The sequence below is a fragment of the Labrus mixtus genome, chromosome 5, assembly GCF_963584025.1.
Source record: "Labrus mixtus chromosome 5, fLabMix1.1, whole genome shotgun sequence".
In the NCBI taxonomy this organism is placed as follows: domain Eukaryota; kingdom Metazoa; phylum Chordata; class Actinopteri; order Labriformes; family Labridae; genus Labrus; species Labrus mixtus.
Genome location: NC_083616.1, coordinates 24,067,637 through 24,080,316, shown reverse-complemented (window position 1 = coordinate 24,080,316; position 12,680 = coordinate 24,067,637). Strand labels below are relative to the sequence as shown.

At 41.5% G+C, this 12,680-nt stretch overlaps 1 protein-coding gene across 1 annotated transcript in view; it reads right to left on the bottom strand.

The window, feature by feature from the left end:
* Positions 1-480: 480 nt before the first annotated feature.
* fbxl17 (F-box and leucine-rich repeat protein 17) overlaps positions 481-12,680 on the bottom strand; it is a 241,147-nt gene continuing 228,947 nt past the window's right edge. Inside the window, exon 10 of the mRNA XM_061038733.1 lies at positions 481-2,445. Coding sequence (XP_060894716.1) covers positions 2,308-2,445 — 138 coding nt within the window. The 3' untranslated portion in view covers positions 481-2,307. The remainder of the gene's footprint in view (positions 2,446-12,680) is intronic.

The following is a 12,680-nucleotide window of genomic DNA, read 5'->3' as shown; positions in this document are numbered from 1 at the left end:
CCTAACTGTGTCTCACATGTGAAGCTGCCGTGACTGTGACAATAGTTTGACCTTGAATTCAGAAGTATACCTGAATGGAAATGCAGTTTGACTCTAGAAAAGGCATTATGAATGCATGGGTATCTGTGGAAAAACATCTTTATTGCTAATGAAACAAAAGCTTCGGTGTGTCATACTTGCACATTCCAAGGCCTTTAGTTGGAAAACATGCTGCTGTGCTCATTTGCATTTATCCTGGGAACACTGATGGAATCTATGTTCATTTTATAATAGTGTAGTGTCTACCATTAAAGTCATTGTGTTCTCTGTGTTGGACAATAATTGATGTAATAAATAAGTTTGGAAAAAACTTCCAGGGAAAAAAAAAATTCAAGTCCACCACAGATGGTGTAAAATGAGCGGTAAAGTATTCCACTGTCAGTCTTAATATTCCTCCACTGCCTCGATTACACACACACACACAAAGAGAAGAGAATAACATAAGCTTGAAGTTGTAGTGTTTTATTCATCTTTATGTAAATCCAGTCATTTACGGTTGCCTTAACAAATCAGGAATCAAGTGTGTCAACATCTAGCAGAGGAGAAAGTGCATATGGGGATTACAAAAGACCAGAAACAGAACAAAACAGACAGGCCGAGGGAGAGACTCTCCATCGGTTAAAGTCTACAAATCCTGACAAGGGGTAAAAGAAACATGTTTTTAATTGTCTGAAATCTCTATGTGCTGTAGAAAGTTTACAGTTCTGCTGAGACTCTAAGCTCAGGAAGCTATTGTTCGTGTCTGAGTGACAGTGTGTGGAGGCTGAGCCCAGAGCTGGTTCACACCATAGAAAAATACCCTGGTTATTTGCTTTTTGTAACTGTACACTACTGAGTTCCTATAGAATAAATGAAAAAAAAAAAAAGATCAACTCCTACCAACCAACTTCCACTGAGCCTGGACTGAGACCCAGGCCAGTTTGTTTCCTAACATCCTACACCACTAAGAAAGAGAAATCCCTCATTGCATTGCTACATAGATAATATTACAAGTATATGCTCAAAACCAATATTAGGCTAAGTCAATCCCACGCAGTATTGATTATATGTAAATATCAGATCAAATAATGGGAATATGGAAGATAAACTCAGAGAAGATAAACATTTCTTCAGTCAATTCTGGGTCCGTTCCATGCTGCTAATTGGATGGCAATTACCGACAAACCACTTAAGGCAGCGTTTCCTCTTACCTGTCATCCCTGTGGTTATTCTCCTGCCGTGCATTTGTCTTGAATCAGAGTTATTCTAGCCTGAATCTTTCTTCTGTACCAACGACAATGTGCGTATTAAGTCACAGCAAAGGGCTCTGTCCTTCAAATGGAGCCTTGACAACAATCTCGGCACGAGTTCACACATACCTTTAACATTTTACTGAACATCAAAGAAAGGAAGGAGGGGGGAAAAAAAACATCTAAATGGTCAAAATAAACGTGAAGATATTTCTCAGAATGCCTCCAGTGGAGCTCGACGCTCCCTGGCAGTTCAGTTGTCTGTTGGGCTGAAGCTGTCGGGCGTCCTCTCCTGATCTTCAAGTCTCTGCTCTGTGCTGTGTGATCAGCTGAGTTCAGTTTGAAGGAAGTAAACACCGCAGAGGCTGAACGTTGGTTCCAATTGGGGCGACAAACTGTTTTCAATCTGTTCTCATTAAAAAACAGTTCTGGTTTGCACGCCGCTGAATGCCTCTGATATCTCGATACATGCTGAAGACCAGGCTTCTCCTCCACGTGTATCTTTACCTTCACTCCATCCAAGGTGAGGAGGCGGTCTTTAATGTGTGAGGCTTAAATACTCTATCGACTGGGTAACACTTAAAGTAGATAACAAATAACACTTATTCTGTGCACCTCTTTGCACCAAAACAAACTATTCAATCCAGATTCTTCTCAACGAAAGTACACAATATTGTTGCAAATAATCCGACTTATGAGCAATGACGATGCGAAGAAGTCAGTCAGGATATTGACTTTAACCTATGATCTGTGGCTGTACGGATCCACTTAATTAAAAAAACAAAACAGGAGGCCCACATGACTTGAAATTCTTAAAATGGGAGATGTGCTTCAAATGAAACGGTTGACAGACTGGACCTTTTGTCTGTGAGTGTGTAGCTACATGTTCACATGCATGTTTGAACAGTGGATGAGCAGCAAACATGACTGAACTGCAAACATTGTGTGTGTCAGTCTGTACACAGAAAAGGGACCTCTGTGTAACTATGTGTTTGTGTGTGTGTTTCTGTGTGTGTGTGTGTGTGAGATCCAGCAGTAGCTACGAGGTGTTGGAGGTGTTGGGGCTCCAGCCCATTTGATAAGCTCTCTCCAGGGTTCTCTTGCAGTCCTGCATCACCGTGCTGAAAACAATGTGAGGGTACTGAACCACCAGCCTCTCCACCGTCTCCTCGTTCACCTGCAAAACACACGGTATGATATTATGATCAGATGCATCTTAATTAAAAGAGATGAATTAACAGTGGATGCTGGCATGTTGATCTGACTGTTAAGAAAGGAACACATTACAGCTGAAACTTTGTAATGCAGTCAAAAGCTCTTAAACTAGTTTGTGAGTTGTGTCTGTTTCCTCGTGTGTGCTCACTTCTTACATGTTTGTCTTGTTTGACTACAAGGCCACACATTTAAAGGTAGACTCAAAACAACAGTTGGGAGCCTGTATGTCCATTGAAGCATTTTTGTTTCACAGATAATATTTTGAATCTAAGAGGACAAAAACAACACTTTCCATCCGGAAAGCACACTGTATACATGAATTCTAGCTTGCGTCACAGGTCCATGCTAATCAAATAAACTTCTGTCCTAAGTAGCTTTCTTGTTACTGCAGACTCTCTCCTTTCTGTTTTCCGTCCACACTGTACAGCAGTGGTTGTACAGTGACTATTTTTATCATTCAGACTGCTGGAGCTTCAGATTAACATCAAATAAGTTTAACATAACAAAGACTGTGGTCCCCCTTTGGTTCCATTGGAGGTGCATTATGAAAGGTTCTTTTCATGTCCAGTATACGCAGGGGAATGATGACAGCAAAAGAAAAAAAAGCTGTTTTAGTGTTCATATAGGAACATGAATATTATCTTAGGACAGACTTGATGCATATTGAACCTGTCCTCTGTTACTTAGCTGATTGTTGGAACTCTTAATTCAATGCTCTTGCTTGATGTAGCTATATTCTTCATAGGCATTGATCATTTTTCAATATAAGTTCATCAGAAAGACTCAAAATATGGGCAATTTGTTCAATTGAGTCCATTGTCAAGCTTTATGTTTTCACACATTTAATGATTTGTTTAAGTCTCCCACTCCAGACCAGTCTTGGTTGCATGTCATAAAAAAAAGCAAGATATTTAAATCATATACATGTAACACTTATTGCTTTAGTTCTAATAAAGACGTATTTTTTTAATGACCTCATTTTAATGGAGTCATTTAAAAATCAGTGGACCGTCTCGGCAGCACTCCATGATACCTCATTAAGATAATCAGAAACATAGATTGAACTGTTAATGTCAAAATGGCAGTTCACGAGATTAATATGTAAAGGCAATTTCTAAAGAGCATTCAGTGCCATGAACACGTGCACACATGCACAGAACTGGACTGTGGCTATGGGGTTTAGCAACAGTGGACAGCTGAGCTCACAGGCTAATGAGTCCTTCACGTCCTCAAAGGACTAGAAAGACAAGCGGCTAATAGCCACTCCCGTACTTCTTTGCCAGGCTAACACTCCGTCAGAGCGTCTCTGACAGCCGAGAGTGAGAACGCCTGAGAATCTGACAAAGAGCAGAGCCAGAGTAACCCTGGAGACCTCAAGAGGTTAACCTCAACCCACCCAGAACCGACCCCCGCCCACCCGCGAGCATGACACTTTCCAGGGGAAATGATGTATAAACACTCGCACACATGTTGAGCACACAGTCACTCCTTGTTGTTGCCAAAGCAGTGACAACGTGTTTCACAGTTCTCCCCGAGCTCACTGCCCGGGAGTGCCTTTTGGTTTCTGTGTTTTCTGGAAGAAAAGTCTTGCATGGTAAGAGTTCCCTGGCTCGAGATCAGAATATGACATGTTTTGGTTGTCATTTTCGCTCTTATTCCTCCTTCATTTAAAACTCTTTCTGTAAGTGGAGGCTATCAGAATCTTTTTGGTCAAGTAGAGAAACCGGGGAAAGCAAACAAACTGACAGATGGACAAAAATGTCAGAGTTGGGACAAAAGCAGCAGCGTCAGAGAGAGAGAGACGTAAGTGTGCTGAAGTGACCAGACCACCATCAGCATCTCAGAAAACAGGAGAAAAATGGAAACTTTGCAAATCCAAAGTGAAGACTAAAAGTAAACAACGGCTGGCTGCCTTTCACTGTGATTGCCAAGAAAGAAACTGAAGCTAGAGTTCAGCTTCTCTATGCCAACACTCAGACATTTAGTGTATACAGAAAAACATCAAATAAGACCACAAGGTCAAAGGTTTTCTCACTCTCACTCGTTTTTTTGTTAGCTCTTAAATTTTCTGATCAGACGCTCAGAGAACATAACTGCATGTGTTCTCACAGATACACAAACAGGCAGAAAGCTTTGAAATGAGAAACATTATTGTGACTCCTCAGCTGCAGAAAAGGGTGCATTACGTCAGCAAGTAAGAGTAGAAATGAGAACATGGAAGCAACACGTTCGCTACTGTGATCAATGATTCATTAGTGGAGATTATCATATGAATAAACTGGTGTTTCAGGATATTCCCTTTAAGAATCTAAATGATTGCGATGCCATATTGAGAGTATTCAAACTGCCAAATGATAGTTTGACAAACCAAAACATCCAAATTTTCACTACAAGAAAGGTCAAACTGAGCAAGTGAAGCAGGTACAGAATGTTGACCCCAATGAAATAAAAACAGGATAACTTGTTTTTGGATAATTCAGAGGCAAGGCATGAAAGAGCAATCAAAGAGCTGGAGCTGAACTCCGAGTCTCTGTGAACGTTTTTTGAATCAGTAAGGCAAGAAGAAGCCTTTTTATGAATACAATAAGTATAAGTAAGTATAATAAGTAAGTGCTCTACAGCAGATTCAATATTTTATAAGTTGGTGCAAAAAAAAAGAAGTTTCAATAAATGTTTGGAGAGGTGTTTTTCTAAACACACATTTTTACAGTGTTTTCATATCATTTTGATTTATTTCAACCAACAGGAGACCGTTTTTCTTGATGAGGCAAACTCATCACATCAAATATTGACAAAGCAGCGGATAAAGACAAACGTTCATTAGCGTTTTCTTTTGTTCATTTTATATAAATATATTCCATTATGTGCCATAAATGTAGATAGTCATTTCACTTCTTCTATAATTCTACAATTCACTTTGCAGACGCTTTTAATCATGTACAACACTAATCCATTCATACACCGCCACCAAAGCAGCGGGAAAAATGCAGGGTTAAGTGTCTTGCCCAAGGAAACAGCGGACATGTTGCTCAGCTGGGGATCGAACCCTCGACTTTCTGGTTGAGAGGCGAAGACTCTAGTTGAGCCACGGCCACCTATACCACCTGAAAGTTATGTTTATCAAAGGACTTTGTCTGAGATGGTCTGTTTTTTGTTATTTCATTGGTTGATGAACTTTAGTTTTTGTTTTGTTTTTTTATCATGATAGTCTGATGAAATACGTAGTTTATTTTAATTACTTGGAAAACTGTTAAATACATCCAAGAAAAAAGGCAATAAATCATGTTCAATTTGAATGATGAGATGAGATCATTGTCTTCTCACCCTCCCTTTGTGTTTGATCCAAAAGTCTGACTTAATTTATTTTTTTAAATCATGAATCTAGAGCTTTTTATTGACTGGTCTGTCTACATTTCTTTTGTTATGGGGACATTTGACATTCCACAGAATGGAAATGACAGGAAACATGGGAGTGAGAGGTTTCCTGACCCCACACGTGTTATCTCCAAATAAACACCTGTGGTTTTCCTACAAGGTTGGCTGCAGTCTAAACGAGGCATCCAAACGCTGCTGCGACAGAGAAGTTGGGTTTGTTATGACATATGGCTGAGCCTCATTAGCAGATAAAACGACAAACCCCTGACCGCCTTCACAACATATTACGCTGTATTCTTGAAAAGAGAATGAAACATCCCCCAGCTCGTTAATCAGGGCTTAATTACAATTAAAACAGATCTAAAGAATAGACCTGTCAAACTGATGGGAGGCCATAACAATCATATTAATGCTAATTAAGTGCAGCTCCACTTGCTGAGCAAACAACGCACACACAAAAACGGCTCCCAATCAAAACGCTGAATCATTTTCATAATTGCCGGTTGCAGCTACGCTAAATATTTGAGTTACAACAAGATCACTTTGATTTGAATCATGACAAGATTAACTACTGCACTGGTCGCTGCTGCTGTTGTTGATAAAACTGTAAGTGCAGAGAAAAACGTGTTAAAGATGAATGTTTTCTGTTTTTCAGTCTGCAGATGTAATCTAACAAGCTAACATCAAATGACTGGAAAGCAAACATCTTATTATTGCACAGGCAATCGCCAATTAAGACTGAAGAAAAGTGTGATGTTAATATCAATCAAATCACATTTAGAGTTGACAACACAGCAGAGCAACTTCTAGTACTCAATTTGAGATTTATTTTTAATTAACCGTCTTTCCTGGAATGACTTTTGCTCATTTTCTAAAACAACTTACTTCCAATAAATAGAAAATCTTGTAGACAGAAAATCCTCAGTGGCATTTATACATCAATACCTTCCATTAACTTTCCTCCTCTGCAGAAACATGACAACCAGAATCAGTCGAAGTCTTTTTAAGGCCTCAAAAACCTCAACCTCTCCGAGGCGAGCTCCAACAGATTACAGCTACAACCCTTTTTTCTTTTCAGAACACGGCTGTTTGCCCTTCTGCAGGCTCCGTGGTATGTTGGATGAGATGCGATGACATCACCACACCTGCTTGGTATTTGCGGCTCGGAGCTGATGGGAGACATGAAGGTCAGACTGAGGGCTGTGGGTAACTGTAATCAGAGGAATCCCCTCTCTACCAGCCAAACAGTGGTGCCACTGAGTTCTTCAACTCGCTGATTCAGCAGTTTTTCCCCCCCCTATAGTTTAATCTTGATACTGGGCTTCACTGCATTATGCTGCTAGGCAACCTAAGCTTAAATAATGATATCAGAGAAAGGGCACGGGATGGTGCTATAGATATATGGCTCTGGCACTGAGTTTTAGTTTTTCCCCTTCCTCGTACAGTCTTGATCCGGTGAACCGTACTGTACAACCCCTCCTCCGAACATGCAGCCAAGTCTGTAGGAGCGCCATACGATGGAGCAGATCACTACTCACGGATGATTCTAATCTTTGAGAGGCATCTGGGAGCGCAGCCACAGCTATCTGGAGCGAGGCCTATACTTATGATATTTTCCCCCATTTTAACTTCAAAGATGCTGCCATGTAGATCTGAGCGCGCCGTAATGCATGCTGACGGGTAATGTGCTGTTGTCAGGGTTTACAAGAGGGCGAGGGCGGGACGAGGGGGGAAAAACTAAAAAGATGTATGTGTGATACGATGTTCGGCATAAAGCACCTTTTATATGACCGTGCTGCACGGTAAACCTGACTGGCTCATATGATGATGTAAGCAGCCGTTTGTTGACAACCACTCCTCTACTTAATGACAGCCAGAGGTAAGTGACGGCAAGTACCCGGCTGATCTCTGCCCTTTCTCTGAGTGCTCACTTTCTTAACTGAGAGCTTCTTTTCAAGACTGTTCCTCTGATGCAAATGCACTCTATCACCACGTAAAATATACATTTACCTCGAGCCCTGGACCTTCTCCTAGTGAGCAGGGCAGTAAAATACGTCGTAAAGATGACTAATGCAGCCGCAGTTCACATTCTCAGCGGGGGGGGGGGGGGAAAGGAAGAAGAACGGGGTCGTAAATCGATGATCAGATACACAAACATGAAGATGCATATCGTATTAGAGCGGCGTGGAGAGAACACCCTGTGAGTGCTACCTGCAATCGAGCGAGGGAAATGGAATAAAGATAGAGGGAGAGAGAGTTTAGTAGTAGTTGGAAAAAAAAAAAAAGATGGCCTCCGCTTCCCTTTTGAATAATCAAACCCAGTGAGTGCTGGAACGTACGAAGCAACAATGACCCTGAAAGAAGCAATAAAACAAGACTGCTGATTTAAATAAAAGCAGAACTGAATTTAAATGAATGTGCATGCAGATATAAGACGATAGATATATGATCAGTGCGCCTTTTAATATAACAAAATTATCTTTTTTTCTTCTTTTATTTCCTCTGTGTTTCATAAAAATGTAGCCCAGGTCGGCTGTTTTATTTCCTTTTCTTCCGGCTTTCTTCTTTCATTCCATTCTCTTCGGCCATGTGGCAGCCATCGCAGGTCCCAGGCCCATAAAGAGAGACAAATACCCCCGTTCCCTGTCTACTCTCATGTAGAGAGTGTATCAGTCAACCAGCAAATACATTTGGGGTAAATGTTTAAAAAGCCTGTTTAGGCAGTAGAAGAATGCAGTGCATCAGGTCTTAGTAAAAGGCAGCTTAAACAAGTCTGGATTTAAACAGGGAAGATTTATAGCCTTCTTTAAACAGCTCAGAGGAAAAGCCCCGGCTGTAAAGTTTCTAAACGAGTGATTGGACAACTGAAAGATACTTCACTGTCTCTGAGAAGAGGGGGAGGACCGGGGGGGGGGGGGGGAATAGAAAAAGTAGAGGATTTCAGAAGTGTTAAGACAAAAAAAAAGGTCACCACAAACTTATTCTGAAGGATTCAATACTTCTAAACGAACTATTGATGCATCGGCTGGGAAGCTTAAAGAATAGACTGCTCTTTACCGAGGGAAAGCCTGAGCTCAAACATTTTGATTTAGTCTCAGAAAGCTGCAGTGCATGGCTCTGAATGTGCTTTACAAAAAAAAAAAAAAAAAAAAAAAAAAACAGGTCAGGCGCCGATTGGGACAACTAAGGTCTGGTCCTGTTCACACAGCCTCATCTCTGCACAATATCTGAGAGCAGCAGAAGTGAAAAGCAGGGTGTCAGTGCATACACACACATGCTCAACAGAACAGGGTCAGAGAGAGAGAGAGAGAGAGAGAGAGAGAGAGAGAGAGAGAGAGAGAGAGAGAGAGAGAGAGAGAGAGAGAGAGAGAGAGAGAGAGAGAGAGAGGTTCTGGAGGCCAGGTTTGTAAACCCCACACTCCATCACGCGTGACAAAGGTAACTAAAGGAATGTGTACATAGCTCTGTCCAATCCCTCTCTGTACGCCGGCCGTCTTATCTCTGCAGGCCGCAGGAAAACATGCCTGACTCAAGAGGCTTTGCACAATTTATTTGTTAGTCTCCAAGGAGAAAAACACCATCACAGCTACATCTGTTAGCTAGAACCCAAAAGTGGCTTATTAAAAAAAGAGTGTTGTCGGGGCGCTGGTGGAGCAGTGGTTAGTGCGCGCGCCCCATGTATGGAGGCCATGGTCCTCCAAGTGGGCCCAGGTTCAAATCCGACCTGTGGCTCCTTTCCCGCATGTCATACCCCACTCTCCTCCCAACTCTATCCACTGTCCTATCTCTTCATTAAAGGCACAAAAAGCACCCCCACCAAAAAAAAAAGCGTTGTCATGGTGACAGTTTACTAACCAGCCTTCATGTTAGATTTGATATTCTTGCATAAATGATACGCAAAGGAACCACATTTAGTCCAGATCAGATTTACATTCAGTCTAAACAAGGATCCAGTTAGGGGAGACATTTTATTTGTGTAATTCTTCCTGTGGGTGGTCAGGTCAATGTGTCTCATACTGGTGTGGCTCAAAGTGGACCTTCCATTAGCTCTGAACACAAGGTGCACGAGATAGAGGACAGTGAAGATGTCTGTTTGTGTCTGTTGTGCATTCTGAATCACGCCCAAGTGTCCTTGGATCTCTTTTGGACATTATCTGATTCACCTCATGAATTATGCATGATTTATTATTTATAATAACCTATATTAATAGCATTTAATCAATTAAGTTCAGCTGGGTCTATTTACAGATCAGGTGTAGCTTTTCAGACGTCTTTTTGAGAACTTTTGCCATATAGAATAAATTAAGCCGAGTATCAGTGTAATGAAAAATATATTTTTCAACATATACTCTGATAAGTCTTAACATCATGAGTGCCTTTGGCAAACTAATGCAACAGCTGTAATTCTAGTTTTGTGAAGCTTCACATATTAATTCTACTTGATATTAATATTGAGTTGTAGTGGTGGTAGTATACTGGAGTGCATTCAATTAAAAGGTGTTCCAAATATTTTACTCCACTCATGTATGTTAATGGAGTGGGCGCATTGTTAGGAACACTTAAATATAATGCACTCCAGTGCACCACTTTCTCACTCGGGTCAGGAAGGTGAAAGTAGAACTATCATTTTCCCACCATGTCAACCAAACTTGAAAATGAAAAAGGAGAATTCACTGGAAAACTGTTGTATGGGATTGCATCAGGCTGCATAGGCGGTCTTGATGTCATGGCTGATTGGTGTAACTTTTAATTGACTGATTGATTTAATACACAGAAAGAAAAGTGAAGAAAAGAGTAGACCATGGACGGTGACAGAGATGGAGAGTTCATGTTCTGAGTAAGTGCGGGGACGAGTTTAGGTCATATATTGTTGTCGCTCGCTAACAGTAGACTTGTTGAATGCCGTGTAAATACGACCCCATCCCCCTTCCAAATGGTCAAACAGTACAATGTGTAGTTTGCAACACACACACACACACACACACACACACACACACACACACACACACACACACACACACACACACACACACACACACACACACACACACACACACACACACACACACACACACACACACACACACACACACACACACACACACACACACACACACACACACACACACACACACACACACACACACACCTTTAAGGATAGGTTCCTATAAGAACAAATTCCAGAGCGACTTACTGGAGGTCGGACACACGCAGAATTCCTTTAAGGTATCACAACGGAGCTACAGTGTCATTTTTTATTTATTTTTTTTGCTTGGCATGACTCCCTTAGTCTTCAGAATGAATAAAGACAATAAAGACTTCACCGTGTCCTTGTGAAAGAAAACCATGATACTAAACTCATAGTGATGCTTTAGAGCAGAGAGGGCTCACATTAGATTTATGGACTTCTTCACTACAAGGGAGTGATATTATATCTGAGACCAACATGTATACACCATTTAGGGACATTATATTTTTTTGATCTGCTGATTAATTTCTTGATACTTTAAAGAAGAGAAAGCTTAATAAAAGCCAGTGTGTACACAGACTTCAGCCTGTTGTTCTATTCACTGTTGGTTTTGCTCTTCTGGATACCCTCTTACAACATCAAGCAAAAGTTATTTAAAGTTTGTAAACTACATCCGTATATGGCAACTCTTTCTCCAATCAATTATAGATTTGAACATAAATCAAAGGCCTAATCGATGCCAAAAAAAAAAAAAGTCCCAACCCCTTCTGGATGTATCAGATGTATACAGAGCATTAGCATTAATAGCTTATTTATCACCGACACAGTGAGACACTGAGCCTGCAGGCTCAAAGAAATGGCTGCAACCACCTGGTGTCTCTCTGAATATCTGAGGGGGAAAAAACATATTAAGCTAAATGTTAGTTATTCCCCCCCCCCAAAAAAAAAAACACATCAGGACCGGCAATGTCTGAGTTTCCAGGCCACACTGAGACGTGTCTACTGTCTGCCCATGACTCCATGAGATTATGTTGACCTCCGTAGTGATGAGTAAACACCGCTGGATGAGGGAGGAGGTGGAGGAAAGGGAGAAGAAGTGTGTGGAGGCGGTGGGGGGGTGGGGGGGTGACTTGGATGAACTAATTGAATGAACAAAAGATGTGAACGGCATCCAAAATTCAAACAACCTTGGCTGTCCTTGCTTGGAGGAGAATGAGTAAAGGAGGGAGAGACAAAGAGACAAAAAAAAGAGGGAAGACGGGGGGGGGGGGGGGAGAAATAAAAGTGAGGACAAGGTGGGTGCAGGTAAGCCAAAGAAATGCACGAGTGTGTGTGTGTGTGTGTGTGTGTGTGTGAGAGAGAGAGAGAGCCAGGTGGGGTCAGATTGTGTGTACGTGTGTGTGTCTGGTAGATTTTTGTTGAAGGGCAATTCTGAGATTCCTTTCAGATACTCAGTGAACTCTGTCGGTGTCTCACTTTATTTCACCCTCTCTCCTTCACTGTCCCTTTCTGTTGCCCTTTAGAAACAAGATGAAGGGATGATCAGGAGTCGGCTTCAGTTAAGACCGCCAATCAATACAGCTCCTCTGTGTGGGATGACACTCCAAGATTACACTGAAAATCACAAATAGCAAATGACTCTTTTCAAACTACTTTTCCCGACTTTGGACAGCTCGAGCCTGACCAAAGCCTGGAAAAATGGCAACCAGTGAAACCTGGCGATCTTGCACTTGATGCTGTGCATGCGCGCTGCATCTCTCTCCTAATTCCCCTTCGCTTTTCGGAGCCTTTTAAGCGGAGGATCCCTGCCGTTCACCATAACAACACTCATCAAAGAAAGTTTTGCCCGACTC